General features: G+C 37.4%; 6 protein-coding genes and 2 non-coding genes across 9 annotated transcripts; 4 read left to right on the top strand and 4 right to left on the bottom strand.

The window, feature by feature from the left end:
* The first annotated feature begins 3134 nt into the window (after nucleotides 1-3134).
* LOC116014727 lies at nucleotides 3135-4115 on the top strand. Its single transcript, XM_031254673.1, has 2 exons — nucleotides 3135-3305; nucleotides 3423-4115. Exons 1-2 carry the CDS (start codon nucleotides 3135-3137, stop codon nucleotides 4113-4115), a joined length of 864 nt encoding a protein of 287 aa, XP_031110533.1.
* Nucleotides 3345-7663, bottom strand: LOC116014722. The gene is made up of 5 exons (XM_031254668.1): nucleotides 7657-7663; nucleotides 7424-7549; nucleotides 6786-7327; nucleotides 6481-6646; nucleotides 3345-6359 (listed from the first exon to the last, which is right to left on the bottom strand). The coding sequence occupies exons 1-5, from the start codon at nucleotides 7661-7663 to the stop codon at nucleotides 6145-6147; spliced, it is 1056 nt and encodes a 351-aa protein (XP_031110528.1). The 3' UTR covers nucleotides 3345-6144.
* On the bottom strand, nucleotides 7625-8639 carry LOC116015568 (thylakoid lumenal 19 kDa protein, chloroplastic). Its single transcript, XM_031255672.1, has one exon. It carries the CDS (start codon nucleotides 8597-8599, stop codon nucleotides 7883-7885), a length of 717 nt encoding a protein of 238 aa, XP_031111532.1. The 5' UTR covers nucleotides 8600-8639; the 3' UTR covers nucleotides 7625-7882.
* A 102-nt stretch (nucleotides 8640-8741) lies between these two features.
* Nucleotides 8742-12887, top strand: LOC116015567 (putative RING-type E3 ubiquitin transferase C3H69). Its single transcript, XM_031255671.1, has 8 exons — nucleotides 8742-9052; nucleotides 9378-9465; nucleotides 9615-10408; nucleotides 10989-11058; nucleotides 11621-11709; nucleotides 11815-11870; nucleotides 12096-12161; nucleotides 12529-12887. Exons 1-6 carry the CDS (start codon nucleotides 9042-9044, stop codon nucleotides 11849-11851), a joined length of 1089 nt encoding a protein of 362 aa, XP_031111531.1. The 5' UTR covers nucleotides 8742-9041; the 3' UTR covers nucleotides 11852-11870; nucleotides 12096-12161; nucleotides 12529-12887.
* A 1530-nt stretch (nucleotides 12888-14417) lies between these two features.
* Nucleotides 14418-14506, top strand: TRNAY-GUA. Its single transcript is given in 2 exon segments — nucleotides 14418-14454; nucleotides 14471-14506. It is a non-coding gene; the product is annotated as a tRNA-Tyr (tRNA).
* Nucleotides 14507-14567: 61 nt separating this feature from the next.
* On the bottom strand, nucleotides 14568-14639 carry TRNAD-GUC. Its single transcript has one exon. It is a non-coding gene; the product is annotated as a tRNA-Asp (tRNA).
* Nucleotides 14640-16161: 1522 nt separating this feature from the next.
* Nucleotides 16162-16785, top strand: LOC116017499 (arabinogalactan protein 23-like). The gene has a single exon (XM_031258095.1). The coding sequence runs from the start codon at nucleotides 16326-16328 to the stop codon at nucleotides 16557-16559; it is 234 nt and encodes a 77-aa protein (XP_031113955.1). The 5' UTR covers nucleotides 16162-16325; the 3' UTR covers nucleotides 16560-16785.
* Nucleotides 16786-17583: 798 nt separating this feature from the next.
* LOC116016556 (nucleolin 1-like) lies at nucleotides 17584-24271 on the bottom strand. Of its 2 annotated transcripts, XM_031256879.1 has the most exons (10): nucleotides 24193-24258; nucleotides 23938-24106; nucleotides 22026-22126; nucleotides 21573-21933; nucleotides 19720-20568; nucleotides 19553-19610; nucleotides 19384-19445; nucleotides 19188-19294; nucleotides 19031-19118; nucleotides 17584-18333 (listed from the first exon to the last, which is right to left on the bottom strand). In XM_031256879.1, exons 2-10 carry the CDS (start codon nucleotides 24061-24063, stop codon nucleotides 18016-18018), a joined length of 2070 nt encoding a protein of 689 aa, XP_031112739.1. In that variant the 5' UTR covers nucleotides 24064-24106; nucleotides 24193-24258; the 3' UTR covers nucleotides 17584-18015. The 2 variants fall into 2 exon arrangements, with proteins under 2 accessions (XP_031112739.1, XP_031112740.1); XM_031256880.1 differs by having other exon boundaries at nucleotides 19720-20550; nucleotides 23938-24271.
* Nucleotides 24272-24357: the final 86 nt, after the last annotated feature.

The following is a 24357-nucleotide window of genomic DNA, read 5'->3' as shown; positions in this document are numbered from 1 at the left end:
GGTTTGCATTGGATTGGTCAATTGCAAGAAGAGAATGAAGTATAGTGTGTAAGTTAATTAATGATAATTCAAGGCAAAACTTCTACTGTTTATATTTATTTATATGTTATAAATGAGTTTGAGCAAAATTTGAATGCTCGTGGAGTAAACAAGTGAGGTGTTAGTGGGACATGAAGGTCCTTCATGTATATAGAGAGCATTATCCAATTGCTTTTTTTTTTTAAATTTACAAAGATCCATCCAATTTGAGAGAGGTTTATGATTGGTTGATAGCCCGCCTTAGACTAGATTCTTATAGAAGATATTATTAGTATCCTCAAAGTCTAGATATTTATATGAGATTTTCCATTCCATCATATCGAATTTTAAAAATAAAAATAAAAAAATAAAAAAAAAACATTTGGATTTCCTCTTAAGAAGCTTGTTTAAATGCTCTTTTAATAATACATTTATAGCTAATTTAATAAATTTTATATAGAGAAAATGACAGTTTTAGTCCATTAGTTATACTTAAATTATAGACTCAGTCCATGAAGTATTACCTTATACAAAATTTTCAATTTAATTATGTTAAAAGTGACGTTTTCAATCCATTACTTTGTAAAAGGACACATTGATCATTTTGTAAAATTTTCCCAAATTTTCTCCATGAGTCTTCATATATACTCTACTTACCACAAAACCATTGCTAAATACTTGTTTGTTTTGATTGAGGAATTTAAGAAAAAAAAAAAAGTCGGGTAGATTTAGTGCAGTCTAATCTCCAACATTTGTTATTAGCTAGGCACCTCAAAAAATGATACTAACAAAAAAGCAGCAAAATCTTTCTAAATTTAATAATGAAAACATGTGCTCCATCTCAACTAAAATCCTAAGCTGATAGTTGGACTGCACATTTATGTTTATATATTATATGCTCAACATTAATAAGCAAAATAGTTGAAAGTATGTGTTATATATTTAGATAAACCTTTTTTTTTTTGAAAACATATTTAGATAAACCTTGTTTTTTTTTGTTTTTTTTTTTTTTTTGTGTGTGTTAAACCATGCAACTCAGGTTATCATTTTGTTGTTTTGGTGCCTATTAAACTATTTACAAATTAGCTTGTACTTTGTGCATCGTATAGATGTTTTTAGTTGTTTTGGTGTCTTTTAATTAAACAAGTGAAACTTATGCTATTATTTTGTGCAACGCAATGTAGGATGTTTATTTTGCAATAAGGGTAGCATATATACTATACGAAGGTTTATGGAGGGAATTTGAGAAAATTTTAAGAAATTAGCAATATGTCATAATTTGAAAATTCAAAATAAATTATTAATATTAACAAAATCTATAAATAATTGATTGAAACTACCACTTTCAATATAATTAAAAGGAAAAAATTTGTATAGGATATTATCATACTTGATGGACTAAAAGTGAAATAAGTTATTATAATAATTATAAATTTTAAAATAAAATTATTTCTATTTTCTATATAGAAAAATCATTTGTCTTGAAATAGTTGCTAATATAGTAGCATAAAGTGACTCTCCATTCACCAAAAAAAAATAAAATAAAGTGACTCTCCCAAACGGAAGGTCTTAAATTTGAGTCTCAATGAAGATAGTATTGACCTTAATTTATGCTTAGTAGGTTGCCTCATTGGCATACATTACCTTTTTTTTTAAAACAAAACCAAACCGCATATATTAAGAGTGTTTTTTTTTTTTCTTCCACCCAACTACTGAGAAGAGTCGTGTGGTAAAAACTAAAAATATATAATTTTGAATATATTTCTTAGCATTTTTCATCTTGAAAATGATTATAGTTTTTATATATGAACAAAGGCGACAACCTTCCGTTTGGAAAGCATAAAACTGCCTTCTTGAAAATGAATCATTTTTCAGAAATCATTTTCCTTTTCTGTGTTTGATTGCATTATGAAAAACTATCTTGATGTGTTTGGTTCATAATTATTTTAAAATTTAAATATTTAAAATATACAATGATGGTAGTGGTGGGGGTGGCGGGTGATTGGCTACTCCACTGTTGCAAACGGAAAGTGACTGTTCCTAAAAAAAAAAAAAAAAAAAGGGAAAGTCATTTTTCAGAAAATCCCCTCCATTTTTCATTGACCACAATCCTATTTTATATTGACTTCCATTTTTCCTTCAAGCCAACCACTGAAAACTCGAAAAATAATTTCTAAACATTATGTTTCGAGTTTTCAAAGAACAAATAATTTTTTTGGGCTTCAGGTATGGGCTATCTCCTTTCACCTTTCTTTTTCATGCCCAAACTGCACTTATTGCAAGTTATTCAAATTTGATTTTTGTATTGTAAGCAAAGTTTTAAACCCAAGTTTGAATAACGAATTAAGCAGTGGTTAAGCGGCATAGTTGGACCTCTCTCAAGTAAGAGGTCATAGGTTCAATTCTTAATTCTTAATGGGGGTGTTGGCTTGTTGTGCTTTAGGCAAATTACAAGATGAACTCCAATTCAAACCTTGAGGCAAATCATTCTATTATACCCTCTTACAACAGTTACAATCGAATAGTTGTTTGGTATAATTTATTTTTCCAAAAAGTTATTTTGAGTAACTTTTTAAATTTTAGCATTTTGGAGTCAAAAAACTGATTAACCAATATGGATGATAGCTAATAGAAAACCCAGAATTTACCAAAATAATGGAGATACCAGACGGAATAATGGAAAGAATCAAGGAGGGAGGAAGGACAATTCAAAAGGAAAGAATGGAAGTAATTTGGGAACCAATAAAAATAATTTCAGTAAGGAAGGTTTCAAGGTTTGGGATAATTCGAGATTCGGAGCACTACAAAGTTTAGAGGATGAGACTGAGGATGAAGCCCAAGAGGAGGACAACCTCATGAATAAGCCGGACGGCCCAACAGGAGCTCCCCTCTCGAGTAAAGGAAAGAGGCCTCAAACGCAAATCACAGAGGCCCAAATTATGAACGATAAGTCAGAGCCGAGGAAAGAAAATAATACAGCGAAGACAACAACGAGCAACATCAGAGAGGGAAGTAGGAGTGCATAAGGGAGTAGACGGTAGGGAAATCAAGCAGCAGAGACAGAAAGCCATACGGTGGTCAGAGGGTATAACAAGGGGAACAGGGTGGTGAGGACTATGATTACTGATGAAGGAAGCACAAGGGAGGAAGTCCAAACGCAACCTGAGGGTGGTGACCATCACCAAGACCCACCTGACCTAAATAACCTGGAGGCCTCAGAAGGGCCCGGGGATCCTATGGCAGGAGTTGAATTTACGGAAGGCCCCTCCTCGTCTGGCCTTGGTGTTGTGCTACAATAAGCTGTCTCGGCTTGGGGTGGTTTTTGTGTTGTTGTTTTTTTTTTTTTTTTTTTTTTTTTCCTTGGTCTCTGCTGTCATGATTTCTTAATGAAGATTCTCAACTAGAACTGTCAAGGAGCCGCGTCCAAAGAGTTTAGACGCGCTCTTCTTTTGCTTATGAATAAAGTTAAGGCTGACGTGGTCGGCCTCATGGAATCGCGAATCTCAGGCAACGTCGCGGACAAAGTCTGTAAAAGTTTCGGTTTTGATAATTGGGTTAGAGTCGAAGCTGTTGGGTTCAGTGGGGGAATTTGGGTTCTTTGGAAAAATAATGTTAACGTGGAGATTATCGCCACGAATCCGCAATTTATTCTTACCAGAATAACCAAGGGAGATGAGAGACTAGGACTGGTGTCCTTCGTCTACGGTAGTCCAGCGAACAACCTCAGAAGCAAGCTTTGGGAAAATCTCTCAAACGACAAATTACCTCTTCATGCAGAATGGCTCACGGTCGGCGATTATAATGCGGTGACGAGCATGGAGGACGTGAGCAACAAGGATAAATTCCACGCTCACAGATGCACAGGTATGAGAAACTGGATATTTAAAGAAGGATTAATTGACATTGGCTTTTTTGGTGCCAGGTATACTTGGACGAGAGGAAGGGATAACGCTACCTTCACCGGCGCAAGGCTTGATAGAGCTCTATGCAAAATGGAATGGATCACGCAATATCCGACAACAAAGGTGACTCACCTAACGAGGATTTGCTCCGACCATTCTCCCCTTCTCGTCGAAGTGGGAAACGTAGAGGAGTAGACCAAGAATTATGTTTTCCAGTTCCAAGCTGCCTGGAGCCGCCACCCTGGTTTCCAAGAAATGGTGAGTCATAACTGGAATTTAAACAAACCCTTAATGGAGAATATTTCTACCATGTTAAGCCGTTGTGTGGACTGGAGTCGAAACGAGTTTGGGAGTATTGAAAAAAGGAAAAGACGGCTTTTGGCGAGAATCGAGGGAATTCAAAGGAAAATGGAAGAACAACCGCACAACGGTCTTCTACGCTTGGAAAGGAATCTGAGGGCTGATCTCGACGAAGTCCTTCATCAGGAGGAGTTAAAGTGGTTCCAGAAATCTAAGGAGGAATGGATTCTATTGGGTTACCGCAACACTAAGTTTTATCACGCTGCAACCATGGTTCGCCGCTCGAGAAGCAAGATTCATGGGCTAAAGAACGAACAGAACGAATGGATTCAGGACAGAGACCAAGTTGAGAGCATGGTCCAAGAGTATTATAAGCAGTTGTACACAAAGGAGAATGTCCCAGACGAAGCAGACAACCTTTTCAGTATGTTCCCTACCATTGCGGAAGAGAAATGGAATTTTATCAATAGAGATATTACGAAGGATGAGGTACACGAGGCCCTCAAGGCCATGGCACCGCTTAAAGCGCCGGGCCCTGATGGCTTTCACGCAATGTTCTACCAGAAGTCCTGGGATATAGTGGGGGAGTGCATGCACAAGTTGGTTGTGGACTTCATCGCCGAGGGCAACCTCCCAAGCGGTCTGAACGAAACCAACATCGTCCTGATCCCGAAAGTACAAAATCCAGAAAGCCTAGCGCAGTTTAGACCAATAAGTCTTTGTAATGTGGCCTACAAGCTGGTCACAAAAGTGATGACAAACAGGTTGAAAAGCATCATGGCAAATCTTGTCTGCCCTAATCAAAGCAGCTTCATGCCTGAAAGGCAAATCACGGACAACATAGTGATCTACCAGGAACTCCTCCATAGCATTAAAACCGAGAGAGGCCGAACAGGATACATGGTTTTAAAGATCGATCTTGAAAAAGCTTATGATCGCTTGGATTGGAGATTTATTCGCTCAACTCTGAGAGAGGTCGGCTTCAACAACGACTGGGTCAGAAACATCATGCATTGCGTGGAAACCGCAAGGATGTCCATACAATGGGAGGGAAGAAAGCTCGACAGATTCAAGCCCGAAAGAAGAGTCCGGCAGGGGACTCAATTTCCCCGTACCTTTTTGTGTTTTGTATCGAACGCCTGGGTCATTTAATTGCGAACTCGGTGGCTCAAGGACGCTGGAAAGGAATCAAGGCTTCAAAGAATAGGCCAACCATCTCACACTTGTTCTTTGCGGATGACATGGTGCTTTTCGCGGAAGCGGAAGAGGACCAAATAAGCAATATCATGAATTGCCTCGACATGTTCTGTAAGTTCTCTGGACAACGAGTCAATAAATTAAAGTCTAACATTTTTTTTCCAGCAACGTGTGTAGCGAGAAAGCGGAGAAGCTGGCGAGTATGGCAGGTATTCCCAGGACGACCGACCTAGGGAGATATCATGGAGTCCCATCGCTACATGGGAGAGTTACGAAGGACCACTGCAAGAATATCTTGGATCGGGTTCAAAGTATACTGGAGGGGTGGAAAACGCGTTTCCTTTCACTCGCAGGGAGACAAGTTTCTCTTACAAGAAGTACTCAATGCAATTTCCTCCTATGTCATGCAAATCATGCTCATCCCAAAAAGAGTGTGTGACGAAATTGATAAACGCACAAGAAATTTCTTGTGGGGAGGGGATGGTAACACAAGAAGAACCAGCCTAGTCAAATGGAACACGGTTACATTACCAAAATCGGAAGGCGGACTCGGGATTAAATCTATGAGAAACATGAACATAGCACTTCTAACGAAGCTTGGGTGGCGTATTATCAAGGAAGAGAATGCGACCTGGGCCCAAGTTATGACGTGTAAGTACATGAAAAATGGTGCCAGCATTGCGAATATCAAAAGAAATAGGAATGACTCCAACATTTGGAAGGGAGTCTACGCCACGGCCCCGAACTTGGAATGTGGAGTGAAAAGAGTGGTAAAAAACGGGAGGGGCACCCGGTTCTGGACTGACCGATGGGTCGGCGATGAGCCACTCCGCAAGTGGCTAATAGGACCCCTCAACAAGAACGCAGAAGAGCAACGGGTGGCTGACTTATGGAATCCAAGAGGTACGTGGGACTGGAGTCGGATTGATGTTGCGCTCCACCCTGAAAAAAGAAGCGAGGTGACCGCAAAGGTCATTGTTAGCGATGCAACCAAGACAGACTGCATAGGATGGGAATATGGAGACACGCAAGCCTTTTCAACAAAATCTGCCTACGGGCTTACCTTGAAAGGGCAAGGTGAGGGGAATAGCGAAGGGTGGAAACAGATTTGGAAACTCCGAGTGCCCAACAGAATACGATCTTTCATGTGGCTCGTCAAGCATGGGAGGATCATGTGCAACACAGAAAGGAAAAAAACAAGGTTTCACTCCGGATGAGCGTTGTGGCGTCTGCGGAGCAGAAAGAGAAGATATCGATCAGACTATCAGAAGCTGCCCAGCAGCATCAGCAATGTGGCACAACATCAACATCAACGAGCATCCAGGTACATCTGATAATCTGGACTTTAATACTTGGTTAGACACTAACCTGGCAGGAAACAAGGGAGGCCAACGACAAAAGCAGAAGAGCGCTAGGTTCGCGATGACAGCTTGGTGGATATGAAAGTGGAGAAACGATGTGATTTTCAACAGGGAAGAAAAGGACATCAAAGACAAGATCGATTGGCTGCAAAGCAAGTTCAAAGAGACAGAAACGGTGCTTAATAGAAATGCAGGCCCGGGAAGAAGGATAGGAAGAGACATTCGGAGGAACCAACCGTGGACTCCCCCAGAACCAGGATGGATCAAAGTTAACACCGACGGGTGTGTTGACAAGCAAAACATCGCCACTAGTGGAGGGGTCTTTCGCAACAAGGATGCGGCATTCCTCGGAGCTTTCTCCAGTTGGATTGGCAGATGCAATCCCCTGGAAGCAGAGCTGTGGGGAGTGCACAATGGGATCGAGAAAGCTTGGGAGCTCGGGTATAGAAAAGTAATCATCGAGTCCGACTCTACTAAAGCCATACAACTCATCAATGGAAACGAAGACTATGAAGGCTTGGCAAGCAACATCGTTGAGCTGTGCAGATCCTCAAAAGGAAGACGGTGGGAGATCAAATTTAGACATATCCCACGTGAGCAAAATAAGGTAGCGGATGCTGTTGCAAAAGAGGCACGTAACCAAACCGGAAACTTCAGATGGATCGACGAGCCACCCAGAGACATAAAGATTTTTTTGCGTCAAGACGAGCTTGGCATCTTGGGTGCCTCTAATGTAGTGCGGATCAGCTAATGATCTTGGATTATTCCTCCCTTTCCCCAAAAAAAAAAAACTGATTAACCAAACACTTATATTGATTTTTTAACAAATTAAATAGCAAATAGTGGTTAAATAAATTAAAATTAAATGATAAACTAACTATGCATATGAACAAACACTAGTTAGTATGAACAAACACTAGCTTGGACACAATCTAGTGACGCACAGAGACTTTTTTTTTTCTTTTTTTTTTTGTGAAGAACGCACAGAGACTTTATTAGCCAAAATTACACAAATTTATCAAACACTCTACAATAATCCTTAAGGATCATCATCATACATTCATTAATCTCTGCTAATTTACCTCTGTACAAGCAAAAAAATCCTCACCCAACTGTTTTGAACGACTGGTGAATGTGCCTCAACGTGTCCTGATCGCGGTTCCATTCCGGCAACGGCGCGTTGACGAAATGCGCATACAGCTTGTTCTTCGCACACGTAACGGAGATCAAGCTATGCGCGGCGGCGCCATCAATCTCGTACTCATAGTACACCTGCCCATTCTCGTCTTTCCTCTCCTCCGATTTCACGCCGCCGTCGGCGCTGGCTATGAGGTCCTGCAGATCCACGTCAGACAGCGCCAAGTTGTTCAGCACCACCTCTTTCGGCGCCAGCTGCCGGAATCCGGCGAGGAAGGTTAGGTATTCTTTCTCCTTCTTCTTCTTCGGGTTGTAGAACTCGGAATCGGTGCCGTTGGTTCCTTTCTCCACTTTGGACACCAGCCGCTCCTTCCACCCGTCCGGCACGTCGTAGATGTATTCTGCTGTGGCTTTTTTGTCGGAATTGCCTCCGTATCCGCCGTAATTGGCGGCGCTGGCGGCGGTTCCGTAGTACACGGAGAAGGCCGGGGATTCCGCTAGGGTTGGCGGCGCGGCGGTCAGAATCGCCGTGGCTAACGCCGTCGCGGTTATCGCGGTTGTTATGTTCGCTAGCGGCGGTTTGGACGGCGGCGGTATAGACACCTGAGGCGGCTTGGCTTGCTGCTGCGGCGGTTTCGCGGTGGCGCCGGAGAACACGGAGGAGGGAGAGAAAATGGTCGCCATGGGATCTGTACTGCAATCTCAGATTAATGGATGTGGCTAATTTGTTATCCATTTCAGATTTTCAGTTATCGATTTTGACTAATCTCACTGTGACCCAAAACTCTTTTAAATTCCGAAATCGTCCCTATTTTTACTAATCTCACTCTGACCCATAACTCTTGTAGATCCCGAAACCGCCCCAATATTTTAACATCTTTTCTAAAAGTGGCAAGCGTTTATTAACTCACGATTGAGACCCATTGTGACCTCAGCAGTGGAACCGCCAAAAGCCTCTGATACGCTCACCTCTCACCTGCACGTTTCTAGTTGTTTTTCTGTGAGCGAGAGGTACACAGCGGTGCGAACGGTATTTCACTGCTCGTAGAAAAAGGCCAGAATATTCATTATTCATCCCCACGGCAAATTGTTTGCGGGCTCCGATTCTTCGCCAGAGATCGAAGCCATGTCGAAAAGGTAGCGGTTTCCGTTTGAATTTTTGCGATTGAAATATTGGCGAAGATTTTCGAATTTGAATGTGTGTGGATTAATTTCTCTAATTGTATATTGAGCTAGCTGATTGTTAAGGTTTAATTTCTTATGTGCGCTGCCATCGAAGAGGAATTTGGAAGATGTTGGGGTAATTGAGGTGGGGGGGATTTTTAGGTTTTTAGGTTTTTAGGTTTTTAGGTCGTGGATATGTGCTTTTTCTGGATTTTCCTTATTGTTTTTATGTGAAAAGCTGCAAAATGGATTATCTTTGTTTGATTGATGGATTTTAAGCTGTTTATAATTTGTGCAGGGTTCTTTGCAAGTTTTTTGCTCATGGGGCATGTCTGAAAGGGGAGCATTGTGAGTTTTCGCATGATTGGAAAGCCCCTCCTAACAATGTAACATTCTTGACTATATGCTTTGGTAATCAAGGCAATTATGAATTTTGTCAATATATGATTGTTAGTAATTAGCTTCGTTCCAGAACTGCATGATGTGCACCTGGTGTAAGCTTTTGGAACTGTTAGTAATTGGATTATTGTTACAGATATGCACCTACTACCAAAAAGGGATTTGTGCTTACGGAAGCAGGTGCAGATATGAGCATGTTAAGGTTTCGCGATTGCAGTCTTCTGCACCATCTTCTTCCATACCTTCTCATCAGAATTTACTCTCGACCTCGGGTTCTTTGACTGTTGCTTCTGCAACTGTAGTGAATGGTTCGGGTCCTGTTCCAGGTATCACCACAGAGCATTTTGCTTTGGAGGGACTTATTCACACTCCCGACAAACCAGCATGGGAGCAAAAGTCAGGACCTCATGACTTGTTAGAGATTGATGATATAGTGGAGTTGAAGAGTCTGAATCCAGCTGATCAACCAATCTGCTCTTTTGCTGCTGCCGGTAGTTGTCCGCGGGGGGATAATTGTCCTTATATTCATGGAGATATATGTCCCACCTGTGGTAAACAGTGCTTGCATCCTTTTAGGCCTCAGGAGAGGGAGGAGCATATGAAAACATGTGAGAAAAGGCAAAATCATCTGGAAGCATTAAAACATAGTCAAGAAATAGAGTGCAGTGTGTGCCTTGAGCGTGTTCTCTCAAAGCCAACAGCAGCTGAACGTAAATTTGGAATCTTGTCAGAGTGTGATCATCCATTCTGCATATCATGCATCAGGAATTGGCGTAGTAGTTCACCAACATCTGGACTGGATGTAAATTCTGCTTTGAGGGCGTGCCCTATATGCCGAAAGCTTTCATACTTCGTCATTCCTAGTGTGATTTGGTACTCCTCAAAAGAAGAAAAAAATGAAATCGTGGACAACTATAAAGCAAAACTTAGGTATCTCTCTTTTTAAAATTTAATTTGTTGTTATTATTATTTGTGTGTGTCTTTGTTTCTTTAAGGAGAGGGGTAGGATGTGGGCCTCTGGGTTCCCTGGTATTGCCTGCCAACCTCATTCTCTGATTAGGATCATTTTTATGGAATGCATTATCATATGCATTGATCTTCACTTTACATCAAGTTTGAGAATTATGAGCTTGATGATGACTTGTCATCATTGTTGTTACATTGAACTGTAGAAGGAGACAATTCTCCTATTGGATCCTTCATTGCTTGTGTGTGAGGTTGACATTTATGCTCAGTGGCCACATGACCTCAATGTGATTTCTACAAGTAAACTAATATATTTTTTTGATCAAATGAAAACTTTTCAGATATGAGATTTTGAATGGATTAATAAGTTTATATGAGTTGCAATTGTGAATTATGTTGTTGAAAGAAAAAGTAGGTACCCCCTCCTCCATTTCTTGACACAGGAAAAGGCCCCATAATGTGCTCTTTCTATGCTCTCTTTCCTTCTTTAATCAGTGATCTTGTTGTATGTTATATTTTATTATCTAATTCGTTTCTTTTCCAGTTCTATTGATTGCAAGCACTTTGACTTTGGGAATGGAACTTGCCCATTCGGGACTAGTTGTTTCTACAAGGTATGAAATGTGAAGATTCTCACTGGTTTTTGTTAATGCATTTAATATTTGTTTGTGTTTTGGCATAAGGATTGTAGTTGTGTTATTTGGAATATGCTCCATGCTTCTGAACATAGCCAGATGCCTAGCATAGAAGTGCTTATGTGATGTCTGCCTTCACTCTCTACAACCCGTAACTGTCAGGACTCAGGAATACGGCAACTTTGCAGTCACTCTTCCCTAGCTTGTCTGTGCTTGAAGGATGTTTGCCCTTATTCAATAGAATCTATGCTAGGCATTATGTTGGGATAGGCATTGGTTCTATACTTCTATTGAGTTATTTAGTAATTACAGTATTGGAAAAATTTAGTAGACCATGTGGAAGCCACAATAATTTTTTTATTAACTTCAATGTCTGTACATAACCACCTGTATGTGCATTGTGGTGAGTTGACAACAAGCAAATATGTCTTGTTAAAATTATGTCCCATCTTTGTTTTTTTGGGATAGGTTGTGGTGTTGTTGTAAAGTCAGTATTCTTTGGAATACCCCATATTAAGGTCTTATTGCTTTTGTTTTACAGCATGCCTACCGTGATGGTCGTTTGGAGGAAGTGGTTTTACGGCATCTTGATTCTGAAGATGGAAGCACAGTTATTGCCAAAAATATAAGGTTTCTTCATTTTGCAACCAATTCCCCCTTTTTCACAAGATCTTGTGATACATCTCTTCTGGTCTCTCTCACCTTTTGATTTGATCCACTTCATACTTTATTCAGGCTCTCAGACTTCCTCAGTAATTTGCAAATAAGGTGAAAACTGCTCTAATAATAAGGTATTTTCAGATGCATACCCTCTCGGAAAAACTTATGGTTCTTAATATTTTGAATGACTTGACTATCCCATCGGTCTGGTATCCACAATTTTCAATTGCTATGTTCACTTCACATCTTCACAAAAACAAAATCAGTTTCTATTAACTTTGAGATGTGTGCTGTTAGTTTGACCTAATAAAAATAAAGCCACAAGCTTTGTAATTAATGGGTTGTTTGGTAAACAGGATGCACGTCTCAAGCAAGTAAAATTTCACCCAGACAGCATGGATATATAACTGGGTTTTTGTAAGGTGCGATTATTCTCTTCCCTTACTTACAATTATCAACAAGCAAAGCGAGTGCTGTTCTTGCAATTGAAATATAATCATGATCTTTAATTGTATTGCTTCTTGTTGCCATATATTCGAAATTGCAATCATTATACCCCGTGTACCATGATCCACATTGCAAGGTGGGCCACTGATATATTAGTATATTGAATGTTACATTTTTAATGTACGAAAGATTCAATGAACCTTCAATACATTAAAAACGAAGTTTCAGTATATTAAAATTTAACATTTATCAGTGGTCCAACCATCGAAATTGTGGTGCAGAATCGTATAACGTTAGGATTGGTTTTTGCTGACATATTCCATCTTATTTCGAGTGTAACAGATTAAGATATGTTGGATTGGACATTGGATATGAAGATTGGAAGGTGCATTGCAGTGGGAGTGGGCAATATTTTGTTTATGAACTCTATTTTACTTGGATTGGATGCATACACACAACAAATATATATATATATATATATATATATATATGAAATTAGTTTTATAGGAGGATGGGAGGAGGAGAGGGTTGCTCACTCTGCCAAATAATTCCATGTTAAGTATTGCCCACTGCCTTCCCTGTTGGACTTGTGGGAGGTCAAGAGTGTTACGTGTAACATTGTGATCTTACTAAATTTTTTTTTCTTAAATTTTGGTTAATAAGATGAAAAGCTCATAAAGAAATTGGTATATTGCACTGGATCCTCATTTCCTTTTCTGCTCATCTGGAAAATTCAGTCGCTTTATGCTTGCGTTTACTTCAATTTTTTTATTTATCTTTTTGAGGTTTTCATTGTTTCGGGTTTCTTCCTAATGTATTAATATTTATAAATTAAAAAAAAAAAAAAAATACAAAAAAAAAAACATTGTAAGTAAAGACATAGAAATTGTAAAAGCTGTGTTACTTTGTAACGTGACTTACTTTTTTTTTTTTAAAAAAAAAAAAGTAAGTCACGTTACAAAGTAACACAGCTTTTACAATTTCTATGTCTTTACTTACAATGTTTTTTTTTTTGTATTTTTTTTTTTTTTTTAAAAAAAAAAAAGTAAGTCACGTTACAAAGTAACACAGCTTTTACAATTTCTATGTCTTTACTTACAATGTTTTTTTTTTTGTATTTTTTTTTTTTTTTTAAAAAAAAAAAAGTAAGTCACGTTACAAAGTAACACAGCTTTTACAATTTCTATGTCTTTACTTACAATGTTTTTTTTTTTGTATTTTTTTTTTTTTTTTAAAAAAAAAAAAGTAAGTCACGTTACAAAGTAACACAGCTTTTACAATTTCTATGTCTTTACTTACAATGTTTTTTTTTTTGTATTTTTTTTTTTTTTTTAAAAAAAAAAAAGTAAGTCACGTTACAAAGTAACACAGCTTTTACAATTTCTATGTCTTTACTTACAATGTTTTTTTTTTTGTATTTTTTTTTTTTTTTTAAAAAAAAAAAAGTAAGTCACGTTACAAAGTAACACAGCTTTTACAATTTCTATGTCTTTACTTACAATGTTTTTTTTTTTGTATTTTTTTTTTTTTTTTAAAAAAAAAAAAGTAAGTCACGTTACAAAGTAACACAGATTTTACAATTTCTATGTCTTTACTTACAATGTTTTTTTTTTTGTATTTTTTTTTTTTTTGTAATAATAACAATAACAATAACCTTCACTTCTTTTCATTTTTGGAAAGGGGCATAGGGCATTGTAGGCAAAGACATAAATTTTTTCTACAATATCAATCTTGGCTATTCACTCATATTATCGTCATTTCATATTAAATAATAAAATTTTAGAATGTTGCTAATAATAATTGAACTCATTTTTTTCTTTTTGAAATACCCATGGTTCGATCTTGTGGCCACCCAATTGAAATAATAACACAGGTGCCATCATAGTATATAGTTGTCAAAAAACTTGTTATTTAGAAGATAATAAACTACAGTTTTAAGCATTATGGTACATTATAGTGATCCCATTACTCACATTAGAACTAATCGCATCTATTAAAAAATAGATCTATTAATGAGATTAATTAAAGGATTAAAAACGCGCGCAAATATTAGGTATTGTGATGTATGCATATTAAATATATCTCTATATTACACAGAACACAGGCTTAATATGTACACACATGATGCAAGATTAAGTTGGATTGAATTGGCACTTTGGCACCCCCAAGGAACCAAGCAGTGTTATTGAATGAAAGGCAAACCTAATGAAATACCCAGCAAATAAACAAATCCGACCTTAGCTCAGTTGGTAGAGCGGAGGACTGTAGTTGAAATTGAACTGAAATCCTTAGGTCGCTGGTTCGAATCCGGCAGGTCGGATTTTTCGTTTTTCTTAACGTGCAAAAACTGGGAATTCATGAAAGATAAAACAAAAACACTACGCCGTTGCCGGGGATCGAACCCGGGTCACCCGCGTGACAGGCGGGAATACTCACCACTATACTACAACGACTTCTGTTTCATAGTGAAGAAATATTTTATTTAACAAAAAAAAAGTAGAGGAAACGGCAACAAAACAGTTCCCTGTTGCTGCGTTTGAACCCGGGTCACCCGCATGATAGACAAAAATACTCACCACTATGCTAACGACTTCCCCCCGACAGTTGAAACAATTGATTAAAAATTCTTCCAATTAATCTCATCTATACATCTATTTTTAATGGATGATATTGGTTATATATAAAATTAAATTTGTATTTTTTATTTAAATAAAATGAAAAATTAATAAGTTGATAATACAGTGAAGTGGTCAAGTTTTTAATTTTAATTTTTTTATGTATGTTGTATGAGTTAAATCCTTATCAATAAAATTTAAAGTCTTATCCTTTAAAAAAAAAAAAAAAAAAAGAGTATATGATTGTGACAATGGTGAAATGAAAAAAACTGAAATAAATTTACAAATATTTTTTGAGCACTATTGACTATATTACAAGGTATATCTGTTCTATATTAGTTGTTGCAGTCCAAAAAGTCAATGTTCCACTATTAGGGTTCAATCATGTGACCTTCCTCAAGGAGAGTCCCAGAAGTGTCATTTGAGTATAAAGTGCTTGGCGATTTACGAATACTTTAGTTTTTTTTTTAATTTGAAAATACAAATACTTTATTTTGGTAAATAAAATTTTAAAATATTCTGTTTATGGAAAATAATTCCACAATTTAATGATTTTGTATAATCTTACTAAATACTCCGTAGAATTTCATAGACTATGATTCTAATAAATTAAGAGATCGTGAAGTTGTCAATTTAATAATATTCAACGAAAGAAATATCATAACAATCAATATATAGATATTGTGAAAATGAGTTAATTCATTTTTGGTCCTAGATTTATAGGTGGCATTCCACTTTTAGTCTTTTTTTAAAAAAATATCCACTTTTGGTCTTAGTATTATTGTGGCATGACCATTTTTGGTCCTTCATCAAGAAAATCATTGAAATGCCGTTAAATACAATGACATTTTGATCCTTTTTATACAAAGTAGGTTGACCCGCTATATGTTTATTTTTTGAAACAAAATCAAAATTGAAGACTGAAATGCTCTTGTTTTAGACGAAATTTAAACTGTTTTCTTGACGAAGGACCAAAAATGGTCATGCCACAATAATACTAGGACCAAAAGTGGATGTTTTTTAAAAAAAAAGGACTAAAAGTGGAATGCCACCTATAAATCTAGGACCAAAAATGGAATTAACTCTGTGAAAATTAAAAGTTCAAGATTCATTACATTATTTAACCTTATTTGAGAACTTATTTTAAAAACAATTTTCTACACAAAAATAAATCGATATATGCTTTATTTGTTATCCATTATCCATTGGTTAGCATAAGACTCTCAAAATCTCACCTAATTCCCCTAAATTCACTCCCTCCCCCATAATTTACCACAAAATTTTCTACCATAAATAAATATATGTGGTGAGAAATAATCAATAAATTCCCAAAAACACCCCAACCTCCCCATATATAAACCCTCTTCCCCGGCCATACCAGAAGGCAGCACAGCAATAAAACACAGCAAGAAATAAGCACAGAAATAAAACCTAAAAATCAAAAACGATTAGCGACGAAGGTTTTCGGTGATTAATCCAATTTCTCGAGGTTGTTGCCGATCAAGCCTTCACGTACCTACTACAATGGAGATGAAGAAGATCGCCGTCGCCGCCCTTGTCGCCGCCGCCGCCTCCATGAGCGTGGCCATGGCTGCTGAGCCTGCTGCTGCCGGTGCCGGTGCGGCCGCCCCCACCGCCCCTGCTGCCGCTGCACCAGGCCCTGCTGGGGCAGCAAGCGATGCCTTCGCTGTCTTGCCCGCCGTCGGATCCCTGCTCGGGGCTTCTCTCTTCTCCTTCGTCGCCGCCTACATGCACTGAGCTCATTCGCGCTTTCGAATCAATGAACAAATATTTGACAAGGAAAATGGCGGAAAGGGGATTTATTACTATTATTATTGTTATTTTAATTATTATTTAGTAGTGGACTAAAAAAAATTAAGAAAAATGGAATAAAGGAGATTGGATTCGATGGAATATGTCTTTTATTTTCTATCCTTTTTCTTGGATAATTATTAATTAAAATTATTCGCTTTTATATTTTCAATGAACTAATTATATTATTGCTTGTTTTAAAAAAATAAAAATAAAAATTCACAAGTAATTATCACATGCAAAATCAACGAACCAATTCTAACATCAATGAATATTATTACTCTATTAATATGTAGATTTGCAAATTATTTTGTGGACCCGGGTCCACTTTGTAGATGGATCCGAGTTTTGAATGTTCACACTTGCATACTAAATGTTTACAATTATTTTTAAAAAATTCATAATTTGTATACCACTAACATTCACTATTTCACAATTTTCCTTTTAAAAATTCACAATTCGCATACTACGAACACAATGTTAACATACACAATTCTAATACCAACTCATGTAGATTGTACTAAACATTTAACCTAGGAATATTAGAATGGGAATAATTTGTAAATTTTAATTTATTATAAGAAATCATACATATTACGCTCAATCCGCAGAAGCTACTAAAGCCGAATCCTTGTGGAAGTGTAGAGATTTCTGGCCGTAAAAGAAAGTGGAGTCGCCTCCTTGTGGAATTTCCTCAGGAATCCTAAGCCAAGTTGAATATTGTCCCATAATATCTCTTGAATGGCACAGGACACTCTAAAACAATAGTTATACCATGGAATCAGGTCCAATTTGAAAGGTGAAACCATTACAATTTACATATTGAATATTCCCCAATCCCCATTTAAATTGTAAATATTTAGTATGTAAATTGTAAATATTTAATTGTAAACATTCAATATATAAATAGTGTATTTTAGACTAATCCACAAATAATTTGCCCTCTTGAAAAAGTTAGAATACGAGTATGTTGAGAGAGTACAACAATGATTTATTGAAAGACAAGTTGCATCAAACAGAAAATGGATTTAGACAAAAAAGCGATTGGAACAAGCTCTACCTCGACATTGTTTTTTCTTTTTTTTTTATTTTTTTTTTCTCAGTTTCTTCAATAGATCAAAAATTAAAATATAAAGCGATTAGACAAATTGTGTCTCCTAGTCTCCTATTCACATATATTGCGAAAAATAACTACATTAATAACGTCCGCTATTCTCAGCTGTATACCACCCTCCCAAATTCCCAACTATCATCAAAGCTGCCTGCTATGCCCTTCATTCAACATACCTGTCTCCCATGTCACTGACCAAGCAAAACATAATCCGAGGTGCCAAGCGTGTTTATTGGGATTCGAATCCTTCTGTGTTGTCAGAGGGGCGCAAAAGAATGGTGTGGTGAAGAACTAGGCGGCGTTGGAGGTTCCATTTGTTGTTTTCTGTTCTGTCCGAACGTAGGTCATGCTTCGAGGGGTGGAAGAAGTCGGAACTGCATTGGTTGAGGCAGAAGCTTGACTTGGACTTGACTGAGCATCGCGCTTCCATTGCAAGCTCCTCGCGCCCGGTTTGATTGTGAGGCCTCGGGCCCTATATGCATTGGGCATGCCTCTGGGGAAAGGGCTCCGGCCAAACCTAGAAGCGCCGAAGGATACACCTCTCACAATTCGAGGCCATGAGATGGTAGGTGTAGTAGCTTCAGGAGGAGCGGAGCCTTTCCTCACAACCTGCATTTACGGATAAATCATGAACACATAAAATGAAATAATTATTCTTAAGGGAAAATTAAACTTTTCATCCTTTAGTTATAGGGTAATTGTAAAATTCTTCCTTAATTGTTGATCGTGCGCACTTTTTGTCCCTGAGATATAATTGACGTTGCAAATTTCGTCCCTTTACTAACAAAACATCAGTGGCGAAATTTGCAACGTAGAAGAGAGCACAACATGCTATTAAAAGGACGAAATTTGCAACAACAATTATAGTTTAGGGACGAAAAGTGAGCAGGACCAACAATTAGACAATTACCCTATAATTTAGGGACGAAAAGTGCAATTTTCCCTTATTCCAACACATACAGTTAATTACACTTAAATAAGGCAGTTCAATGTACCGCGGTCACAAACATGAAGTTCAACCTAAAAATGGCAGTTCAACAACCATTGATCACAGCCATAGATCATGGAATAAAAAAGCTTGATTTTATGTTACTCCACTCCACATTAGCTTTTTAAGCTTTCCAAGGACCACAAGCATGAAACAATATGTAGGGGGTCGTCAATGCAAACATCATCCAGTTATAGGCTAATTTAATTTGTTAAGGCACATTTGTAAAGTCCAAAAATTGTAAATAAAAATAAGGACTAAAACCATCACTCTGCCGGAGTGCCGGTCCAACAGGAAACAAGTCATTTGAAAACACACCTTAAGAATACGTGACATGAATGAGGTTCCATCAAGTGATAAAGCATGCTCTGCTGATTCCTTTCTCATGAACTCTACATAAGCCGATCTGTTTTCACTACAAGTTTAGACAACAGTATTTAAAGATGTTAAGAATGTGGTTGAAAAAGCAGCTTACCCTTTAGGTTGTCCTGTTGCTGCATCAGTTAAAATAACCACTTTAAGCACCTCCCCAAACTTATTGAAATGCCGTGAAAGACTGTCCTTTGTAGCAGCAAAATGGACCTGTACCAAATCAGGGAGAAATTTCATACTCCGTATTAGTAATGAATGAAGACAGATGCAAAGCTTATTACTAAAGTTTGAGTAATTACATTATTGACAAAGATTGTCCGGGAATCAGAATCCTCAGTAGGTGTTCCAGTGGAGTATAAGCCTGCACAAAATACCCGAATAGAAGTAACAGGTAAATATACAGCTAACAGGGTTATAAAGACAACAATGAACTCAAAACTCACATACAAGCTAGACAACCAGACTCACCAGGAACAGCAGACGGTATCTTTTGGGATTCCACTTTCATGTCTGAATTGGATTTGACCTGAAACACAATGAGATATATGAACATGTAAAATGTCTGAATCAAAAGCACACGAATCTTATGCTGATCAATAATCATATTCATATATTAAATCACACAAATATCCTACATTTCCATTATCAACAGCCATAGGAGTACTATTCTCTTTCATCACTTGCATGCCAGACTTGGCTCCCATTGTCTCACTGCTTTGTGTAGATTTATTATAGCCTAACTCCACTGCCTTCCTCGCCTCCTGATATTGAGGTGATTTCCAAGTATTCACATTTAGAGGTCCAGTCATCATTTTACGAGAAGCATAGGGTGTAGATGTAGGATGATCCTGATCCTTCGCTGACTTTAGCATTATTCCATCAGACCTGTTACCCACACTGTGCTCAACCAACGGTGGGTTCACACTGTTGTTTCCAACATAAGAATGTTTCTGGAAGGCATCCATAGCACTTCGATCGACAACATTGATGTCACCATAATCTCCATCTTCTAATGCGGGGTCAGAAGCCATCACAGTGTCACTTTGCAATTTTGAAGCATATCGTCCACTATAATCACTTCTCTGATGATAAGTCAAGGGAACTTCTGTTACATCAACAAATTTTTCATCTTCAACATCTTCAGAAATATCTTCCCTCAACTCAAGTTGGCCTTTAGTGTCTAATGTTTCAGTGGCACTACCAAGTCTATCAAACACATTAGCTGATGATCTAATTTTTTTCACATCTTTGGCAGCTTCAGCAACAGCTTTAATAGCAGTGGCCATGGCATTTGGCAACCTTGCAACGGACCGTAATCTGTGTGGGCGTTCTTCTGTTGATTCCTCCATAGATGTAGAAACCACAGAACGAAGGCGTTTCAGTGATGGTTCAGCAGATGGCCTTGAAGTAGCCACTGCATCACGCACTGCAAATTGCAGCAATCTTCGTGGAGCAGCAATTGTTGCCTGAGAAATTGATTCTCTCTATCAAAAAGAAAGAGACTTATATCAAATTAGCAGAGTAAATGGGCAACAAGTCAATCTTAATAACAAAAGAATATTTGCTTGTATGTTTTGTACAGATCAAATGAACAGTAGCATAGTGGCACTACATCAGCAGATCAAAAAATTAAAGCAATAAGGCATTCAAAATAGCATAATGAGTAAAACAGGCAAAATACACCCAGAAGTTAGGTGGTAATACTTAATATCAAAGATATTCATCCTGTCGTTTTCAAAAAAAAAGATATTCATCCTGTCCCTATTACCAAAGAAATCTAGCACTAACTGGGCAGATCAGATTGTATTGAATGATAGGAATTATTCAACAGAGAATCCAATTAGTACAGCTTAGAGTGTGAAGAAACAAAACACATTTTATGGACATTGTCATTAATTCTCATGGATCCAAATAACAATCCACTCTGGCACACAAAATGAAATTCAACAATCCTCCCTATAGCAGAACAGTTGCTCTTTTAGTCCCTCTTTTCCCTCACACATATCAAGGATAGATGTTGCAATTTAAGTACACCCAAATATAAGGTACTTTGGACCATGTACCATAGTACTAAAATAATGTGATAATGCTCATTTTATGAAGGAAAAAATTAGTTCATTTTGAAAGAAATGGCACAAGATTAAAAAATAGAAAAGCAATTAAATTTGCATGAAGAATATGATTCTAACAGAAGCTAACTGAGCTTAAACTCCAATCAGTTTTTTTTTTTCAGTAGAGTTCACATATTAGAATTGAAAAAATAAATAAATAAATAAATAATAAAATAAGGTAGATATGAATAGACAATAAAGTTTTAAAAAATAATAAATAAATAAATAAATATTAAACTCAAAGCCCAGATACATCAGTTGGCTGACTTCTGACTCTACTGTATATACTAATGTAGCCATAAGGCCATAATATGCCACATTATGATTCGGGAAGTAGTTTCTAAACTGAGAATTGATCTACATCTCCATAAATATACCTTCTTTGTTGGCCCATCTTCAGGTCTACTTCTTTTCCTGTGAGCTTCTGGCTTGGGAGATATAGGATGTGTTGTACGAGCAAGTTTATGCTGACTTTCCACCTGTGAGTGAGTCGTATCCACCACAACACCCTGCAGAGTTGGGTGTTCATCTGCATCTCTCAGCAGGCCTTTCCATTCCCGTTTATGGCGGGATCTTGGTCTGTCAGATTTCACTTGGTCAGATTCAGACTTCACATGGTGGATTTCATTCTTCACAGCATGCTCCACACTGGCAGGTCTTGTTTTGACCACTCCATCAAGAAGGGCTTCTTGTTGTTGCATGTACAGATTTAAATTTGAACTAAGATGATCCCACAGCCTTTAACAAGATAATAAAACCAGTAATGAGAATATAGTATTCAATAAGCAAGCACTGAAAATTACAATCTAAAAAAATGTAAATCAAATTACCAACAGACAAAGGAGTCGCTGTCATCACCAAGGAAAACATCCAATTCATTCTTTGCTTCTTCTTTATTCCTTCCATTTTTGAGCAAGACTATGACATATTCCTGCAAATGCATAAAATCATTACAAGGCCTCCACAACTAATGCCACCCTCTTCTGGAAGTCTGGAACATATCTAATATCCTACATGTAATGCATACCATAAAACATTCTCAAAATTGAACTTCTGAAGTTCCACAATGATAGCACTTCTCAATTCAAACCAGCCAAGTAGATAAATGGGGAATGTCATAACAAGTCAAGTTTCTTTTTTTCTTTTTTTTTTTTTTGAAGGAATCAAGTCAAGTTTCTATGTAATCAAATATCTCAAATTTTGTAACTATAAAATTTGGTTATTTGGTCTATATTGTGCAATAAACAGGTTGGTATGCAATCCAAGTGGGGTTCAACTCAGCAACAAACCATCTTCAGCCTATTACTATTTATAATTTCCCGACCATGTGCTTAGATTCAATAGAAGTTTTAGATCTAAATGACTTGGATACACGCACACATAATACACATAGAGACAGGATTCAGTGTGAGTATCCTACTTCCAATATCAGGATTACTAAACCTTATACCAATTTAGTAAGACACCCATCAACTTTTGAGCATATCCTTTTCCTTCTGCAAACGCGTATTCATATATTCCTTATGTCTGATTCAAGTTCTTCATTCTTCAATTTTCATCACAGTACTAGATATTTCAATAGTTAAGGTTCACACTTGTGAGGCGTAGATATCATGTGTTACAGCTTTACTATTACTTCATTGATATCTTAGGTTGAAAAGGATAAAAATAGTTTCCAGCAGGCTTTGACCAATGTACTTGATGCGTTAATCACAATTCTTCTCCCCAGTCCATGCCAGGAACAATTCATTCATTAATTACTAAATGTCAGTAACATCAAATGGTCAAAGTCATAAGGGGACCAAAAAGGGAGCTCAAACAGCAAAGAGCAGACTATTGTTTGCTTTCTTCTAATCTTTCAAGAAGTAACATTCAGACCAAGCAATAGCATCTAGACCACATTCCAACTTAAGAATTAATATAAGATTAGAAAGTTCACTCACTCAGGCCTCACTTAGGTTCTAATTTTGAATTAAATTAAGCTTTGTATTCAGACAACCTGGTAGACAAAATTGCCTCTGATAAAATCAGGGAATTCATGAGAAGACAAATTATTCACATGGTTAGAACAGTTCACTTGATTGTTATGCCATTAATAAAGAAAAAATCTAATTAGCTCTCTATGATTTTAGAAATCCCAAAATTAGAACATTTCATCACATGAAAAACAACAATCCAGCATCATTACTGTGAGGCCCACATATAGTTCCATATGGAACCCCCTATACAAATTATATATTTCCCATTGTAGTGGAAGTACAAACCTGTTACTACAGTTGCATGATTCAAGTACAAGCAGATTTTACCAATCAAATAGAACTACAAATAGCAGTATGGTGCAACAATATAGCACAATGTTGAAGCTACCAGTTGATAAAGAAACTAGATAAACTCATTCTATCTTATGCTGTCTCCAGTGATGTGGCACTAAAGATAAACTAAATGCATCCAGACTGAACCGTGCATTTACAGAACACAGATTAAATTCAATAAATTGAAACCAATAAAAACAGCAAAGAAATGAAACTTGGTAACAGGTTCCAGCTTGACTCAGATTCCAGGCAATGTCACTTTCCACATTAAAATGCGGCAAAATACAGTCTTCAACAGACTCAACTAAACCCCAATACTAAATAATTACAGGCGTGACAGCACTCTCCACTCCCACGATTCCCCCAACTTTCAAATTTCTGCAAAAATTGTCAAACAAACCCTAGAGAAAATCATTCATCGATATCGTACCACAAGTGTATCGTCGGTGTAGTCCCCCATGAACTCCTTAAGCTTCTCCTGCACTTGCCCCCGCAGCTTTGCCAATCCTTCGCCGCTGAAGCTCACCCTAAACGCCCGATCATCTCCGCTCCCCATCCGTCCCCCCTAATCCAAAACCTAATTTTACCTTAAACGCTTCCTGCACTTGTGTTCAATCAAAATCGAATTGGTCCACCAAAGCGAACCCTAATTGGAAAGATATGAATACGTATATAGAATATATACTTGGCCAGTGACGAGTAACTATGAGATTTTCTCTGATGCGTAAACTTCAATAATATGAATACTGCCTTATTTTCTCTATCCCCGCAGCAAGAAGTATAACAACTTAATTTTACAAATAAAAATGAAAATATGAAATGACTCATACCACCCCCCCCCCCCCCCCCC

Source organism: Ipomoea triloba, chromosome 4 (genome assembly GCF_003576645.1).
Source record: "Ipomoea triloba cultivar NCNSP0323 chromosome 4, ASM357664v1".
Classification (NCBI taxonomy): Eukaryota; Viridiplantae; Streptophyta; class Magnoliopsida; order Solanales; family Convolvulaceae; genus Ipomoea; species Ipomoea triloba.
The sequence above is the reverse complement of the archived record's forward strand: the minus strand, read 5'-3'. Positions and strand labels throughout refer to the sequence as shown.